Source organism: Pseudorasbora parva, chromosome 15 (genome assembly GCF_024679245.1).
Source record: "Pseudorasbora parva isolate DD20220531a chromosome 15, ASM2467924v1, whole genome shotgun sequence".
In the NCBI taxonomy this organism is placed as follows: Eukaryota; Metazoa; Chordata; class Actinopteri; order Cypriniformes; family Gobionidae; genus Pseudorasbora; species Pseudorasbora parva.
This window is the reverse complement of record NC_090186.1, coordinates 23,813,244-23,832,779: the sequence shown is the minus strand read 5'-3', so window position 1 is coordinate 23,832,779 and position 19,536 is coordinate 23,813,244. Positions and strand designations below refer to the sequence as shown.

General features: G+C 39.1%; 1 protein-coding gene across 5 annotated transcripts in view; it reads right to left on the bottom strand.

Moving 5' to 3' along the window:
- Window positions 1–19,279, bottom strand: part of cep170bb (centrosomal protein 170Bb) — a 55,352-nt gene extending 36,073 nt beyond the window's left edge. For 4 of the 5 annotated variants that reach the window (XM_067417413.1, XM_067417416.1, XM_067417417.1 and 1 more), the window contains exons 1-3: window positions 19,055–19,279; window positions 17,134–17,264; window positions 16,301–16,390 (exon numbers count right to left, since the gene is read on the bottom strand). In XM_067417413.1, the coding sequence (XP_067273514.1) occupies window positions 16,301–16,390; window positions 17,134–17,238 (195 nt within the window). In that variant the 5' untranslated portion in view covers window positions 17,239–17,264; window positions 19,055–19,279. Of the gene's footprint in view, window positions 1–16,300; window positions 16,391–17,133; window positions 17,282–19,054 lie in introns of all 5 variants that reach the window. The other variant, XM_067417414.1, reaches the window with a different exon arrangement.
- Window positions 19,280–19,536: the final 257 nt, after the last annotated feature.

The following is a 19,536-nucleotide window of genomic DNA, read 5'->3' as shown; positions in this document are numbered from 1 at the left end:
AAGATAGGAAAACACTAAAGCATACAATGGACAATTTAAATATTTTCCAACTTGTTCAGCAACCAACAAGGATTACGAAACACTCTAAAACTAAAATAGATCTACTTTTAGTAACATCTGAAAGGATAATTAGTGTCGGGTCTCGTGTCTGATCACCTGTCTTTCTAGCGTTTGCATTGTTTTGTGTGGGTGCGTGGCTTTGTTTTGACAGCTCGCCACGTGCTCGTGTCTCCGCCCCTACCTGTTCCCACTGGTTAGATCATCTGTCCTCTCACCTGGTCTGTGTTATCTAATCATTATCCTCCCTTTATAGATCCTCGTGTTTCGCTGTCTTTTGTCCGACCGTTATCGTTCATGCCTTCGAGTTCGTCGTGACTCCTTTTGTTGTGCTTCACCAGTCTTGCCTTGTCTTGTCGTGAGACTCCAGACTGCAGACTCCAGTGTTTTAGCGTCAAGTCAGCGGTGTTCTCTGTTCTCTCCATCTCTCGCTGAACTTGGTGCTGACCCTCTGCCATTGGATCGCAGCCGTCTCCTGGGAAAGCTCGGGGTCATTCGCGCAGCTCTGTTCTCCCTGTCTGGACTGCTGTTTGGCTGAAGATTTCTTCAGTATATTTTTTGTTCAGTTAATAAAGCCTTTGTTGACCCGCATTTGAATCCAGCCTTTTCCTCCGTGACAGAACCGTGACTGAACGGTCTGACCAGTTATGGATTCAGCGGGTTCGGACACATTGCATTCTGCCCTGGTCCAGCAAGGAGTTTTGCTGGGTCAACATTCTACTCAAATCAACTCCACGGGCTCAGGAGGTGGACGCACTGAATGCTCGCGTAGCAGAACTTCTTTCACGGGTCGATGAGCTTCAGAGAGAAGCTACTAACCGAGCGCCTGTTCCTCGTGCGGTGGTCCAGCCTGAACCCGAGCCCCATGCTAATAATCCCCCGATTTATGATGGCGATCCGAATTCTTGCCAAGCCTTTCTGTCTCAGTGCGCCCTGGTTTTCGCTCTGCAGCCTCGGCGTTATGCCACCGAAGAAGCGAAAGTAGCGTTTGTGTTAACCCTTCTCTCCGGGCGGGCTCGCGAATGGGGAATTGCGGTCTGGAATGCCCGCGCTCCCTGCTGTGCCTCTTTTGAAAACTTTCGTCGTGAGATGGCGAAATTATTTGATCGTTCAGCACAAGGAGATGAGGCGGCAGCTCAGTTATCATGTCTCACGCAGAGAGAGAGTACCGTCACGGACTACTCCATACAGTTCCAAACTTTGGCGGCTGCGTGCGGATGGAATGAGGGGGCCTTGCGCGCTCGCTTCCTAGACAGGCTGGATCCGGACATTGCCGACGAACTGGCTGCCATTGAACTTCCTCGGAGGTTGGATGATATTATTAATCTCGCTCTGCGTGTTGAGAGTCGTCTGAATTGGCGTCGTCAGCTCCGCCTATCCGAGTCTTCATGGCGCCGCCTGGAGGTATCATCCAACAATGCTGAGAATTCTCTGCCAGCTGATTCTGAACCGATGCAGTTGGGTCGTTTAAGATTGACATCACAACAGAAGCAGGAGCGTTTAACCAAGGGGCTGTGCCTGTACTGTGGTAAACCGGGTCACTTTGTTACTCAGTGTCCTTTAAAAGCCAAGGCCCACCAGTGAGTCGGAGAGTCCTGGTGGGCGCTCTTCCTTGTTTTAACTCTCCAGCCAAACGCTCTCAGCTGCCTTTTCTTCTCGTCTGCCGGGGGGAGTCTCACACTGGCCAAGCTCTTCTGGATTCGGGTGCTGAGGGGAACTTCCTGGATGCAGCCACTGCCAGGAGATGGAGGATTCCGCTCATCCGCCTTGCGGAACCCGTTACGGCTTGGTCACTGGCAGGCAATCCTCTCATCACTGTCACCCACATTACACCTCGCGTGAGTCTGATTATTTCTGGCAATCATAGCGAGGAGATTGAACTGTTTATTTTGGACTCTCCTAACAGCCCATTGATATTAGGGCTCCCCTGGTTGCTCAAACACAATCCTCAGATTGACTGGGTCAATAACTCTATTTTAGCCTGGAGTCAGTCTTGTCATGTGTCTTGTCTGGGTGCTGCGTTTTCTCCGGTCTCTGTGTCTTGTGTTTCACAGGTGGATCCTCCTGACGTTACCGGGGTTCCGGCGGAATACTTGGATCTGCGTGCGGTTTTCAGTCGGTCTCGGGCCACCTCGCTACCTCCTCATCGTCCATACGACTGCGCCATAGATCTTCTCCCGGGCACTTCTCCGCCTAGGGGACGTTTATACTCCCTATCTGGTCCAGAAAGAGAGGCTATGGACAAATATATTCGCGAGTCGCTTCAGTCTGGTCTCATCCGTCACTCCTCCTCTCCGGCGGGTGCTGGGTTCTTCTTCGTTCAGAAGAAGGACGGTTCCCTACGGCCCTGTATTGATTATAGAGGCTTGAATGACATTACTGTTAAGAACAGGTATCCCCTACCTTTAATGTCTTCTGCTTTTGAGTTGTTACAGGGAGCTCGGGTCTTCACCAAATTGGACCTCCGCAACGCTTACTACTTGGTGCGTATTCGGGAGGGGGATGAGTGGAAGACGGCATTCAACACTCCTTCGGGGCACTACGAGTATTTGGTTCTTCCGTTTGGGCTAACCAATGCTCCGGCTGTCTTCCAAGGACTCGTCAATGGCGTGTTGGGGAACATGATTAATCAGTTTGTCTTTGTGTATCTGGATGACATTCTTATTTTTTCTCCCTCTTTGAAGGTACACACCCAACATGTTAGACGGGTTCTCCAGCGTTTGTTAGAGAACCAGCTGTTTGTCAAGGCGGAGAAGTGCGAATTCGACGCCGAGTCCGTTACGTTCCTTGGTCATATAATCTCGTCCAGGGGGATCAGACCTGATCCCGCTAAGGTAAAGGCTGTTGCTAAGTGGCCCGTTCCAGACTCCCGCAAAGCTTTGCAGCGTTTCCTGGGGTTCGACAATTTCTACCGTCGTTTCATCAGGAACTTCGGTCAGATCGCTGCACCGCTGAATGCGTTAACATCCTCCAAGGTGGTCTTCTATTGGAATCATGATGCTCAGGTGGCCTTTGATACTTTAAAGTCCCGATTTATCTCTGCACCTGTCTTATGTGTTCCAGATCCGGAGTCCCATTTTATTGTTGAAGTTGACGCATCGGATGTCGGAGTTGGCGCAGTCCTATCTCAGCGTTCCCTCTGCGATGGGAAGGTGCATCCTTGTGCATTCTTTTCTCGCCGACTCAGCCCTGCTGAACGTAACTATGACATCGGCAACAAGGAGCTTCTGGCGGTCAGGTTGGCTTTGGGTGAGTGGCGCCACTGGTTGGAGGGGTCAGCGCAGCCCTTCTTGGTCTGGACGGATCATAAGAATCTGGAATATATCCGTTCGGCCAAGAGGTTGAACTCGCGACAGGCCCGCTGGGCACTCTTCTTTGGCCGGTTTAGCTTCACCCTGTCGTACCGGCCGGGTACCAAAAATACTAAGCCCGACGCTCTCTCACGTCAGTTTGGTGCCCCTGAGGAGGAGCTTACGGCTGATGCCATTCTCCCTGAAGGAGTGGTGGTCGGGGCTCTGTCCTGGGGTATCGAGCGGCGAGTAGAGAAGACCGGTCGGGGGGGTGCAAGTGCCGAGAGAGTGTCCTGTGGGTAGGTTGTTTGTGTCGGCTGCGCTGCGCTCTGATGTCCTTCAGTGGGCCCACTCTTCCAGGCTGGTCTGCATCCAGGGTTTCGGGGAACGTTGTCTGCCATCCGTCAACGTTTCTGGTGGCCATCCATGGCTGCTGATGTCAGACAGTTTGTGTTGGCCTGTCCCACCTGTGGTCAATGTAAGCCTGTTAATCGCCCTCCTGATGGTCTGCTTCGTCCCCTCCCCATACCCTCCCGCCCATGGTCCCACATCGCTCTTGATTTTGTGTCTGGACTCCCCCTCTCTAAGGGCAACACTGTCATCCTTACGGTGGTGGATCGGTTTTCCAAAGCGGCCCATTTCATTCCCCTGGCCAAGTTACCTTCCACCCGAGAGACGGCTCAGCTGGTGGTGGATCACGTCTTCCATCTTCATGGGTTGCCGGTTGACGTGGTTTCTGATAGGGGACCTCAGTTTGTCTCTCGGTTTTGGAAGGAATTTTGTAGACAGATCGGGGCCTCTGCTAGTCTGTCTTCCGGTTTTCATCCCCAGACCAATGGCCAATGTGAGCGGGTCAACCAGGATCTTGAAAGAATGCTCCGCTGTCTGACATCTAATAACCCGAGTTCCTGGTGCCAACAGCTCTCTTGGATCGAGTATGCCCGCAATTCCCTTCCGATGGCGGCTTCAGGTATGTCTCCCTTTGAGTGTTCTATGGGTTATAAGCCACCTTTGTTTCCATCACAGGAACCCGATGCTGCAGTTCCGTCCACCCTGGCTTTCGTCCAGCGTTGTCGGCTCACCTGGGAGAGAGTCAGGAGGGTTTTGGCCCGAACCTCAAGACGAACTAAAGCAGCAGCCGATCATCACCGGTCCTCTCCTCCAACCTATGTGTGTGGTCAAAGGGTATGGCTTTCCACCAAGGATCTGCCTCTCCGGGTGCCCTCTCGTAAGCTGGCACCCAGATTCATTGGTCCATACCGTATCACCAAGGTGGTTAATCCGGTGGTTATCAGGCTCAAACTTCCCCCTACTCTTGGTCGGGTTCACCCTGTGTTTCATGTCTCTAGGGTTAAACCTGTGTTTTCCTCTCCCATTAATCCGGCTTGCGGTCGTCCCAATCCCCCACCTCCTCGTCTTGTGGATGGCTCCCCTACCTACACGGTTAGGAGGATACTCAACGAGTGGCGCCGCGGTAGGGGGTTTCAATATCTTGTGGACTGGGAGGGCTATGGTCCAGAGGAGAGGTGTTGGGTGCCGTCCCGGGACATTCTGGATCCCTCGTTGATCGGGGACTTTCGTCGGAGTCGAGGTAAGCCTCCCTCTGGGACGCCTGGTGGCGTTCCTAGGGGGAGGGGTACTGTCGGGTCTCGTGTCTGATCACCTGTCTTTCTAGCGTTTGCATTGTTTTGTGTGGGTGCGTGGCTTTGTTTTGACTGCTCGCCACGTGCTCGTGTCTCCGCCCCTACCTGTTCCCACTGGTTAGATCATCTGTCCTCTCACCTGGTCTGTGTTATCTAATCATTATCCTCCCTTTATAGATCCTCGTGTTTCGCTGTCTTTTGTCTGACCGTTATCGTTCATGCCTTCGAGTTCGTCGTGACTCCTTTTGTTGCGCTTCACCAGTCTTGCCTTGTCTTGTCGTGTCTGCAGACTCCAGTGTTTTAGCGTCAAGACAGCTGTGTTCTCTGTTCTCTCCATCTCTCGCTGAACTTGGTGCTGACCCTCTGCCATTGGATCGCAGCCGTCTACTGGGAAAGCTCGGGGTCATTCGCGCAGCTCTGTTCTCCCTGTCTGGACTGCTGTTTGGCTGAAGATTTCTTCAGTATATTTTTTGTTCAGTTAATCAATGAATCCAGCCTTTTCCTCCGTGACAGAACCGTGACAAATTAGATCCTATAATTTTCTGACTGGTCTTTCAGATCATAATATTATACTATAATATTATAATAGTCTAGGAAATTGTCCAAGTCAAGGGTTAATAATGATTAATTTTAATTCCACAAATAACAGGTCTCCCTTTGAGTTTATAACATCCAATGACAAAATGTGGCAAAAGCTTTGTCATCACTGGACCGGGATACAATCCTCTCTGGTGATAATCCTGAATTTTGTAGCAGTACATTTATTAATTCTCTGAAGGATGTAATTTCCACCCTTTCGAGCAGAGGGCGATTTAAACGTTAAAAAAAATGGTGCCACTTGCCACGTCTGAATAAAGAATGTACAAATCTGTTGCCAGATTTGTTACATGCCTGTATTCCATGTTTGTTCATTAACATGCACTGTGCCAGTCAAATAAATAAATTAAATAAATAAAGTATTTCACAGAACTGTGTAATAAACCTGCTGTTAAAGCCATTTTTGAAATCAGGTGGCAACAGACCGTTAGAAGTTAACCCACATGCGAAACAAGGTAACACAGGGCCTTTAACTTTTTCATTAAAGTAATAGATTGCAAAAGGATTGCAAACGGCAATGGAAAATTGGTATGGCAAAATTTTAATAAATTTCTTGGCCAACAAACAAATAAAAATAATAAGGAAATGGAGATTAATGATTCGATTATTAAAGATCCACCAATCTAAACAGTTTCTTTATAAATTCTGTGCAAGAGATTACGCAGCATCTCTGTGCTCTGACAATGCTACTGATCCACATCAGTCTTTATTTAAAATCACTGAAATTTCAGACTGTGAAGTAACAAAAATGATTACTGGCATGAAAAATTCAAAAGCCATTGATGCATTTGGTCTTAATATAATTTTTTTGTATACAAGGACAAGGACCCTCTGGTAAACATTCTATAGTCCCTGCAGATTGGAAAGTGGCTGCAATGAAAATTAGCATACTACCCATTATTAGAGCCACTTTATGGTAGAAAAAGCATACTACCCATTATAGACCAATTAGCATACTACACTTTACTATCCATCAAAGATAGCAGAAAAGTCGGTAGTCAGACTGTTGAACACCAGAAAAACTGTGTGCATGTACTTTTCAAAATGTCATTTCGAAGTAACTAAATCAAATGTCTTTCTGAATGGAATGGAACTTGAACTGGTCTCAGAATTTAAATATATTGGGGTAGTCCTTGATCCAACATTTTGCTTCAAAAGTCATGTAAAAAAGTAGCACAGGTAGTCAAATGCAATCTTCATAATTTCAGACATATTCAAAATAATTTAACTGTGGCCAATGGGTGCTGCTAAAACATGTTTTTATGCAATGATTATTTCTCATTTTGACTATTGTTTGACTACCTGGTCTCTTGCATGGCCAACAACACTTCAAACCATAGAAAGTCTCTACAAAAAGGCATTAAAGTATTTGATGAAAAATCGCTATCCCATCACTACTGTCATGTTTTTAAAAAAACATAGACTTTTGGATTTTCATAATATAAATTTGAAAATGGTCTGTCTGATATACAAGGTTTTACATTCCCTCGCTCCTTCACCACTAAAGGAGGACCACGCGAGCCTCCAACAGAGGAGACTTGATATTACCCCACAGGTAAACCACCTTCGGTCAGACAGTCCTGTCTGTCCGAGGTGGTAACGTGGAATAGTGCATATGGATGAGTGTTTGTGAAGCCGATTGAATTTTTGAGGCTTATGTGAATATTGTTTATAAGACAACTTATTGATAAACGTTACACCTTATGTAGATGTACATTTTTATTTCTGTAATGTTTTTGGGACCTGTGTGACCTTAGCCTGAGGGACTAACGATGGAAATTAGCTTAGCTACAATCAGGCATGTTTACATGCCTGTATTCCATGTTTGTTCATTAACATGCACTGTCCCAATCAAATAAATAAATTAAATAAATAAAGTATTTCACAGAACTGTGTAATAAATATATACAGTATATACACAATGGATTGCTTAAAATCAAGCTGCTTTAAACATGAATAACAGTGTCCAAGTCTCATTTTCATCTGTAAGTAATACTTAATTTTCTACCATAAAGTGGCTCTCATGTATGTTCAAGTTTTCACTCCTGGAAGTCTGATTTCAACGAAACTGAACATATGAACTGGAAAAGAATTCCACGTGAAAGAAGGCAGAGCCACCTTGCCCACCCACCAACTAGTGACCAAAGGTGTTCTTTCTGGAAAAGATTGTTTTGGTAAGCTGTTTGAAGTCCCAGAACAAACTCCAAACAAACTTCATTTCAGAATTATTTTGATCGAAATGACATCACCTGGGTGACCATACATCCAGAATTTAAGCCCCCTGTTCGGCGTCCCATACAGCCTCAAGCTGGACACTCATTTGTCCTCCACTCAAAAAAATGACTGCAGGATGCTGTTCACTTTATTTAAGTAACTCATCTTGATTTAACACCATTATATCAGGTTTCTGGTTCAAATGTAACTGCATCATGTTATATTGACAAAACCGTTACTCTTTAACATAACTTGATGTTTTTATTTTCAAATAACATGATTCAATCAAGTAACCCAAACAAACTGGACATTCACTTCCCATCATGCTTTGCAAAGGGGCTGAATTTGAAGAGTAAATGTTTAAATACAGCACTGAAAAAAAACGATTTGTTGGCTCAACATCCATTACTTATAAAGATAAATAGATTTAACTCAAAATATATATATATTTATAACATTTCAAGCTCTACTTAACATATTCTAGCATATGCAACACAAAATTTTAATTAAAAGGGGAACATAAGTGTATCCGTAAAGTAAACAAAAAAACGTAAGTGCCATCAACTAGCATTACAACTTGGTTAAATTTAAGAAACGCCAACATAACATTTTATGTATTTGTGAGCTGCGTGATATTCAAATATTCTATCCAGCCAATGAGAAGAAGCTAGAGCCATTTTGAAGCATGATGTGGTGAAGACTCTGTCAGGTAAGCTGTCTTTTTTAAAAAACAAAGTAAAATATTAGAGTTTAACTTTTTTGAGATTCATTAACACTTTATTGTATTAGTGGAGTTTGTTCCTTAACTGGAAGAAGCACAATGCAATGTTTTCTGAAGCACAATGTGGTGATGATGGTGAAAGGAGGTAAGCTTAAGCTAAATTTATATTAACAAAGTAAAATATTCAATTTTGACTTTTTTAAACATTCACACTCATTAACACTCATTTATTGTGTTTGAGGGGTGCATTCCTAAACTAGAAGTACAATGTAATGTTTTCTGAAGCACAGTGTGGTGAAGATGGTGAAAGGAGATATGCTAAGTTTAGCTTTATATTAACAAAATAAAGTGTGTCATGTCATCTAACATCCACTCGTTTAATGCATTAGTAGTCATGATTCGTTAAAATTATATTTTGAATTTCCGATGAATTCTTCAACAATCAGAATGTTACTTTTGAAAACCTTGTGATAGCTCTAGCTCTATACATCAACTTTATTGCACATGAATAAAGAAACCAGTTTGCACATGTGTATATTTTATAAATGTACATGCTTCTAGCAGACTTATTGTTGAGTGTACATGCTTATGCTTATGTTTACATGTATTCAAGAAAACTGTATAAGGTAAAATTATGGAGTTTGCACAATGCATAATTATGCATTAAGTGCATGCACTGAGCTTTCACACAGCTCTAAAAATATGTAAGAAATTTGAAAACGTTAGCGTAATCATTTGTGTTGTAATACTATTGTTTTTGTCCTTCCAGTGCAAACAGTTATGGTGCAACAATAGCAGGATATGGTGCATCCTCTTAGATCTATTCTTGGAAGTAAAAAATTTATAAATAATAATTTCACACTTGACTATTAATTGTTTTTGACAAATTGGCTTTACCAAATAAAGGTGAACCTGATATGTTCTACATTTTGGATGATTTCTCTGCTTTAAAAATATTTTTTCTCAGTCAGTTTAGATGTAAACAAGTGTGTATCTATGAAAATCAACTTTTTTGTTTCATGTACTTTTCAGCCCAATCCTGTGGAAATACACAGAACTGATTCAATGCAAAGTTGATTCAGTGTTTTATGGTGTACCTCTGACAGTGCTGATAATGTCATCAGGCATTAGGTGAGTGTCTGGAATACATTGAACGCAATATATGGCAGCGGTTTTTAATCCTGGTTTTAAATTGTTTAAAAATACTGTATGGCTGGCTTAAAATTAAACCAAAATAGCTTGAAAATTAAAAATCTGACATAACCAAGCATTTTTTTAGAGTGAAGCCAGTGAAGAGTATTCGACAGTGGCTGTTTCTTATGGGGATCTAAAACATTTTCAACATTTGCAGAGATTTTAGCTTTCTGGTGATGCATCATTTTGAGATAAAATGTAATACAGACAACTTTTTAAACTATAGCACATCTATCTTGTTATTTTTTAAGCAGGAAATTTAAATAATCAAATAATAAATAGGATATTATTGCACATATTAGCATATGAAATTTCATTTACAGCAATCATCCTCCCACAAAACATACTCCATCGTGAATTAAAATCGCCACCCAAATACCGAATAATGATACTGAAGTGCCATGCAAATGTATTTTTACATTTTTACAACAATTACCATCTGAATAGGGCTTTGACATCCCTACTGCTAAGCTCAATAACCAACTTTATAGATGCCAGTAAATCAATTTCACCATAAAACAGAAATGAAACAATAAACTGTAACATTTATTTTATTTATTAAATATATATGTATTTTCTTTCTCAGTACATTCTGTCTCATTTTGTTATTTAATGCATTATATTTTCCCCACTGTGAAACAATCTGAAACTACACCAAGTAATGTTGTAAGTAAATAAACATTTTGCTATTCTTTTCTTTAGGATAGTCATGGTGACCCCGAGGAACTGGAACAGCACACAGACTGACGATTATCATGAAGGTGGCTTCATGGATGTTCCTTAGAGTCAAATTGTCACTCAACATTCTTTACTTAAAAATATATGTAACATGCACGTATGTGCAAGTTCTGTTAACTTAACATTACTTAGTAGATTCTATCGTGTTACATATATTTTTAAGTAAAGAATGTTGAGTGAACTCAAATATTTAAGTAAATATAAAAAAGTTTTTCTTGTTAATTTTAAATAAAATTATTCCAAGTTGGGTTTACTTAAAAAGTATGATGCAAAAAATAGTGCATATATATTTTAAGTAAACCCAACACATCATTTTTACCAGTGAGTGCTATATTATGCATTTTTAACAAGATAAGAAAATGGAGAGACTTTTTAATGTTTATTGTTGGTATTAAAAAGTTTGTGTTATGTTAGTGTTTTTGGAGTTTACCACTGTGGTGAAGTGATGCATGTGTGAGGACCTGCTAATAATAATTAATTAATAGTTTTAATAATATTTTTTTTTAAAAAAAACTACTTTAGACATGCCATGGATGCAACAAAACCATTTTCAAAATCCAAGATTTTGTAAAAAGTTTTCTTGTTTATTGTTCATTTTAGAATAATTTAACTTAATAGTTTTGGACAAAATTAAGAATGTTAACCTGATTCAACTAAATGGCATTGAAATAAACTTAAAAAATGTAAGTTTACTGAAACATTAAATGTTAATTAAATTCAACATAACCCAGTTAAAAAAAACAGTAAATCCAACGTATCATTTTTACTGAATGCCTGCTGAGTGTCCTTTTTGGAGTCGCGCTGACTCAGCCATAAAAAAACAGCTCTAGAATCCTTATTGGGACATAGCAGCATAGCATCTAATGCTATGAGATCTCCGGTCAAACAAATGATTGGCTGAAAGTGGTGTCAAATAAACATGATGTATCATTGGTTAAAAACACAAACAATCATGATGTGCTGGCTATGTCATATCATAATGTTACATGCCAAAACGTCAGAATTCATTTAATCCGAAATGGACAAAAGCTCGTAACTGTAACAAAGTTCGTAGAATAAGGAGGAACAAGGGTTGGCATGACTGGGACTCATGTTTATTCAGAACTCACATGGAACAAACAAAATAAGGTCGCGCTCACAGCGCTCTCAAACAATATAAACGTATTTACGTTATCTTTCTCCAAATCTCTGTTATCATTCAGACCTCGCTAAACCACACCCCCTCCACCACAATCATGTTTCGCTGCAGAGCTTTGTAAATTCATGCAGTCAAGCATCACCAGTCTTAGTATATATAGAGGGTATACTGAAATATGTATTTATTTATTTATCGCTTTCATTATTTGTTTATTTATGTATTTCTGTTATTTCTAGAAGTCCAGAAATATTATGTTTTCAGGCACTGTGCAGTGCACTTTGCAAGAAAGATTCATCTCAGTGGTCAGTTTTTGAAACAGACATCACAATGTCTTGAATAAATATAAATACTGTGAAGATTTTTTTTTTTTTCCTCCAACGCCAACATATAGTCAAGTCAACTTTATTTACATAGCGCCTTTTACAATGGCGATTGTTTCAAAGCAGCTTCACAGTGTTAACAGGAAAATAATGCACTGGAATTTGATTCGGGTGTAAAGCTGCTCTGGAGAAAAAGGTGATGTCACCCAGCGACCGTGTGGGCAGATAAGTAATTTAGTTCAGTACTAAATCTATACATTTATTTGGATATTTGCAAAAAAGTTGGGATGCTGTAAAAACTGTAAATGAAACAATAAACTGTAACATTTATTTTATTTATTAAATATATATGTATTTTCTTTCTCAGTACATTCTGTCTCATTTTGTTATTTAATGCATTATATTTTCCCCACTGTGAAACAATCTGAAACTACACCAAGTAATGTTGTAAGTAAATAAACATTTTGCTATTCTTTTCTTTAGGATAGTCATGGTGACCCCGAGGAACTGGAACAGCACACAGACTGACGATTATCATGAAGGTGGCTTCATGGATGTTCCTTAGAGTCAAATTGTCACTCAACATTCTTTACTTAAAAATATATGTAACATGCACGTATGTGCAAGTTCTGTTAACTTAACATTACTTAGTAGATTCTATCGTGTTACATATATTTTTAAGTAAAGAATGTTGAGTGAACTCAAATATTTAAGTAAATATAAAAAAGTTTTTCTTGTTAATTTTAAATAAAATTATTCCAAGTTGGGTTTACTTAAAAAGTATGATGCAAAAAATAGTGCATATATATTTTAAGTAAACCCAACACATCATTTTTACCAGTGAGTGCTATATTATGCATTTTTAACAAGATAAGAAAATGGAGAGACTTTTTAATGTTTATTGTTGGTATTAAAAAGTTTGTGTTATGTTAGTGTTTTTGGAGTTTACCACTGTGGTGAAGTGATGCATGTGTGAGGACCTGCTAATAATAATTAATTAATAGTTTTAATAATATTTTTTTTAAAAAAAACTACTTTAGACATGCCATGGATGCAACAAAACCATTTTCAAAATCCAAGATTTTGTAAAAAGTTTTCTTGTTTATTGTTCATTTTAGAATAATTTAACTTAATAGTTTTGGACAAAATTAAGAATGTTAACCTGATTCAACTAAATGGCATTGAAATAAACTTAAAAAATGTAAGTTTACTGAAACATTAAATGTTAATTAAATTCAACATAACCCAGTTAAAAAAAACAGTAAATCCAACGTATCATTTTTACTGAATGCCTGCTGAGTGTCCTTTTTGGAGTCGCGCTGACTCAGCCATAAAAAAACAGCTCTAGAATCCTTATTGGGACATAGCAGCATAGCATCTAATGCTATGAGATCTCCGGTCAAACAAATGATTGGCTGAAAGTGGTGTCAAATAAACATGATGTATCATTGGTTAAAAACACAAACAATCATGATGTGCTGGCTATGTCATATCATAATGTTACATGCCAAAACGTCAGAATTCATTTAATCCGAAATGGACAAAAGCTCGTAACTGTAACAAAGTTCGTAGAATAAGGAGGAACAAGGGTTGGCATGACTGGGACTCATGTTTATTCAGAACTCACATGGAACAAACAAAATAAGGTCGCGCTCACAGCGCTCTCAAACAATATAAACGTATTTACGTTATCTTTCTCCAAATCTCTGTTATCATTCAGACCTCGCTAAACCACACCCCCTCCACCACAATCATGTTTCGCTGCAGAGCTTTGTAAATTCATGCAGTCAAGCATCACCAGTCTTAGTATATATAGAGGGTATACTGAAATATGTATTTATTTATTTATCGCTTTCATTATTTGTTTATTTATGTATTTCTGTTATTTCTAGAAGTCCAGAAATATTATGTTTTCAGGCACTGTGCAGTGCACTTTGCAAGAAAGATTCATCTCAGTGGTCAGTTTTTGAAACAGACATCACAATGTCTTGAATAAATATAAATACTGTGAAGATTTTTTTTTTTTTCCTCCAACGCCAACATATAGTCAAGTCAACTTTATTTACATAGCGCCTTTTACAATGGCGATTGTTTCAAAGCAGCTTCACAGTGTTAACAGGAAAATAATGCACTGGAATTTGATTCGGGTGTAAAGCTGCTCTGGAGAAAAAGGTGATGTCACCCAGCGACCGTGTGGGCAGATAAGTAATTTAGTTCAGTACTAAATCTATACATTTATTTGGATATTTGCAAAAAAGTTGGGATGCTGTAAAAACTGTAAATAAAAACAAAACTGTATAAGAACTGTATGAGAAAATGTATAATTTTAAGGGAAAAATAAATTGATTTTAAATTTCATGGCATCAACACATCCCAAAAAAGTTGAGACAAGGCCATGTTTACCACTGTGGGGAATCCCCTCTTCTTTTTATAACAATCTGCAAAAGTCTGGGGACTGAGGAGACGAGTTGCTCAAGTTAAGGTTAGGAATGTTGTCTCATTCTTGTCTAATACAGATTTCTAGTTGCTTAACTGTCTTAGGTCTTCTTTGTAACATCTTCCTCTTTATGATGCACCAAATGTTCTCTATGGGTGAAAGATCTGGACTGCAGGCTGGCCATTTCAGAACCCGGATCCTTCTTCTACGCAGCCATGATGTTGTAATTGATGCAGTATGTGGTATGGCAATGTCATGTTGATTCAAGGTCTTCCCCAAAAGAGAAAACGTCTGGATGGGAGCATATTGTTCTAGAACTAGGATATAGCTTTCAGCATTGATGGTGCCTTTCCATATGTGTAAGCTTTCCATGCCACACACACTCATGCAACTCCATACCATCAGAGATGCAGGCTTCTGAACTGAGCACTGATAACAACTTGGGTTGTCCTCATCCTCTTTTGTCCGGATGACATGGCGTCCCAGTTTTCCAAAGGGAACAAACTTTTTTGATTCATCTGACCACAGAACATTTTTTCACTTTGCCACAGTTCATTTTAAATGAGCCTTGGCCCAGAGAAAAAGCCTGTGCTTCTGGATCATGTTTAGATATGGCTTATTTTTTTGACCTATAGAGTTTTAGCCGGCAACCGCGAATGGCAATTGTATTCACTGACAATGTTTTCTGGAAGTATTTGAGCCCATGAGCCCATTTAACCTGAGCCCATGTTGTGGTTTCCATCACTGTATCAGTATCATATCCATATGTATATCCATCAGTAGCATTCCTGTATGTGATGCAGTGCCGTCCAAGGGCCCAAAGATCACAGGCATCTAGTATGGTTTTCCGGCCTTGACCCTTTCAAACAGAGATTGTTCCAGATTCTCTGAATCTTTGGATGATATTATGCACTGAAGATGATGATAACTTCAAACTCTGAGTAACTCCTTTATGATATTGCTCCATTATTTTTCGCCGCAGCATTGGGGGAATGGGTGCTCCTCTACCCATCTTGACTTCTGAGAGACACTGCCACTGTGAGGCTCTTTTTACTCCCAATCATGTTGCCAATTGACCTAATAAGTTGATAATTGGTCATCCAGCTGTTCCTTATATGTACATTTAACTTTTCAATATTTTCAATATTTTTTTAAATATTTTCCTGTTTCGCACTGTGAAGCTGCTTTAGAAAAATCGTCATTGTAAAAACGTTATATAAATAAAGACTTTTCCGGCCTCTTATTGCTACCTAGCCCAACTTTTTGGAATGTGTAGTTCTCATGAAATCCAAAATGAGCCAATATTTGGCCTGATATTTCAAATTGTCTCACTTTCTACATTTGATATGTTATGTATATTCAATTGTGAATAAAATATGTTTATGAGATTTGTATATTATTGCATTTTTTTATGCATAATTTCATTTTTCATTTTAGTGTCCCAACTTTTTTGGAATCGGTTTCGTAAGTCTATCTCCAACTGAGTAAGCAAAGGCGGCAGTGGCAAGGAACCAAAACTCCATCTGGTGGCATAATGAAGAAAAATAAACATTGGAAGAAACCAGGCTCAGTCGGGGTGCCAGTTCTCTGTTGGCCAACAGTGTATGATTATTATTCTGGCAGTCTTACAGGTCAGAACTAATATTAGATCTGAATATTAGAAAGATCTGAGAATTCACACCAGAGACAGGTTTATTGAGAATGATGTGTCAATTAAACAATTATTAAATAGAAATATTCAAAGGATCGGAGTCATCATGCCATTGCGCTTTGAGTGACCTTTGTTTCTTAATACTTCCCATCCACTCTATACTATCCACTCTATACTTCATTGTCACAATAAAGGCAAAATTGCCAAAATAAATCTTTTTTAAAAATTCACTCGTATTTTTATGACAGTTTTCTGAGCTTTAGTCACAATTGCCATGTTGCTCTTTGTTTCAAAGCTTACCCCATTTAAACTTCCAAGATCCTTGACAAGGTGTTCATCTGTGGAAGGGTTATAGTTGATAACAGCATGCTGTTTATCCACACTACGAGACTAAAGGAGAAAAAAGGCATCAAAATTAGGCATCTTGATGATTCTTTATTTTATTTTTTACAGGATATTTGATTGATGCCAAAATTACAGTAATACTCATAAATAAACATAAATGTTTGAGGACTCCCACCTAATTCAGCTGGAAATTGTAGTGCCTTTTTAGCAAAGTAAACAAGTTGGATCTTTAAAACAATTAAACAGGTCCCACATTTTTGCTTTATGAATCTTGCCTGAGTGTGTCTTGCAAGTATTTTGCAACATCTCAGAATATGGTTTTCTCTCATTCATGGGACACAAAAGGGGGATTTTAGTAAATCCTGGCTACAAGAGCTCAAACTCATTTCAAGATCAAACTTTTGATTGTGATTGCAATGCCAAATTTGTTTACCCCCCTTTGCTCAGTGGATATATGATCAAGTAAACTCTTGAAATGAATTAACACATGTTGCAGATCACTTTTTTTTAAACTTTTTTACACACACACACACACACACACACACACACACACATTAACTCTAAATAAGTCAAGCATTTACTAAGGCATGTTACATTTGAAATGTATGCACAGTTTATCTTTTTTTGTCTTCTAGAAACAATGTTTGAGCAGCATTTGTGAAAACATGCTTGTGTTCAGCCATGAACACTAAGCTGACACTATTGCAACAGTTCCGGATGGATTCACAAATATGGTTGAGACACACTTTTTACACTTCAAGGGATGGAAGGGCACATTAAAACCCTACCTGTAGCATGAGCTCGCAGTCCTCCCGGCCAACAAAGATCATTTCCCGTGGCAGACGGTGACGAGTACCAGAGCTGCTGACCAGGAACCATGATGTCACACTCATCTTTGTTGAGTCAACCCCTTTGCATCCTGTAAAAAAATGGTGTCTTGAGAGGAAATATAGGTTTTATTTAACATTTTAATACTAGAAGGGGAAAAGTCAAGTAATGTCTTATGGTGTAATATTATAGTAGCCTACCTAATTAAACATTGACAGTTTAAAGGAAGGGATAGAGTTAATTTGTTTTCATTGACCAGATTCAGTGTTAATGTCCACAAGGACACATCTTATTCAGTGGTGGAGAATTCATTTTAATGTGTTATTCAATGTAGCATTAGCTAAAACTAGGATATATGTAACATGATATATACTAGGATATTGATATACATATAACATGTTAGGAGTGTATTAGGCTTGATATATAAAGAACACAAAAATTAGTAGTATTTTTGAAGTAACAATAAACTACAGTTTGTGTCCATTAACATTAAATCTCATAGGCTATTTTCTGTCAGTATTATTTGTAACAATATAAATGTGAACGAAATAATCTATAGTCAAATGGGAAACACTTTACAACATGTTATACATTTATTAATATTTTTTAAATAAACACTGTGTATAGTTAAAAGTATAAACTACTGTCTTTGTATTTATTGATATTAAGCATGATCAATAGGCTATGTTTTAAAATGATGATAATTGTAGATCATGCATATGAACAGAAAAGTGACTTTATTCAAAAGTGTTGTTGTTAAATATTGTAGACATCGATCCGATCAAAATCCACGTGAAAACAGCTTATTTTTGACAAAAGAAAATGACACAGTATATGGTGGCACTATGACTGTTTAAGCCCCGCCCCTCACTTCCGGTCCTGAGGATGGGGTTCTGAAACTGGTGTGTTGCGGAGCTGCAGCTGGATACTATTGGAACGAACAGAATTGTGCAAGACCATATAATGTCAAAGAACTATAACCATAATGCGTTCTTGTTTTAACCGAAGTTCAGTTTGTGCACTCAAAATGGAAGCATATTTGCAGACGTGCCCAACACGTTAGGCTAGAACTGTCTAGACAAGTCGGAATATTTTTCAGATTTAGTTTGAAAAGGTAGCCTGTTTCAATAATAAAGGGGCATTTATATTATTTCTAAACAGCATATTAAAAGTGTGGGTTTTAAAGATAGGCTATATATATATATATATATATATATATATATATATATATATATATATATATATATATATATATATATATATATATATATGCCAAAGCCATGTAGGCCTATCTAATAAGCAAAATATATTTAACCAGGCCTGCACAGATAATTTATCTTTCAAATAAGAAACGTTAAGCGTAAAATCAATTAGCCTATATGCCATACACCCGCAATAGATTATTTTCATACTAGTGGACAATATGATTCAGCATGCAAGTATAATTGTGTGTATTTTGTCACATTTGTATTAAATCGGGCCTACATCTGATCCATACGATCATCAAAAGTGACTGAGCAGCAATGATTTGGTGATGGAGGGATCAGCTGCCGTCGCACCATCACGAGAGAGGCGCGTTCTGCAGCCTTCATTTCTTTCTCCTTCTCAGTTACAGACATGAATGTGACATCAGTACATGTGAACCAAATCCAAGAATTTACGGTTATTTGTAACATTTGGTAGCTGAATTAAGACATCTCCGATCGGAATCTATTCGCGAAATTCAACCACATATCAAACTGTCAGTAGCCTATAGATTATGTAGAATAATCGTTATGATGTAGCAAAACATCAACCTGTCTGCAGCGTGAAATAGACCTTAGTGCCCATTTGTCCATTTATCTACAGCCTGTGATGATGCTGAATATCCTCTGACCTTACCTACAATATCCAGATGCGCTGATTTCTCCCAGATAAACAAATTGAAACGTCTTCTTGCTTCCCCTAATAAAGGTGCTTCCCGGGCTACACCGTTATTCCGTGAAATCCAATCTAAAGGTCGTGGAAACTCATCAGTGTTGTAGTTCTATGTAGACTACACCCTCTCTCCCGTGCTGTCATGACATCTGCGTCCAGCGCCGCCACCGGTGCATATTTGTGTACAGCAGATACTGCAACAACACTGAACAAGCGCGCATCCGGGGGATATCTGAATATCTGACGGTGTTTATTGGCAAAATACTTGAACTAACTTCATATTTGGTTTTAACCTTTTTTCAGTCCATATTTGACCACAGATATGAGTTTTCAATGTATTTATTATTATAATTATTATTATTATTATTATTAATAAATAATAATAATACGTTTCTATGTAATTGCATCGGAGGCACTTTCGAAAATGTAAAGGTATAGCCTATAAT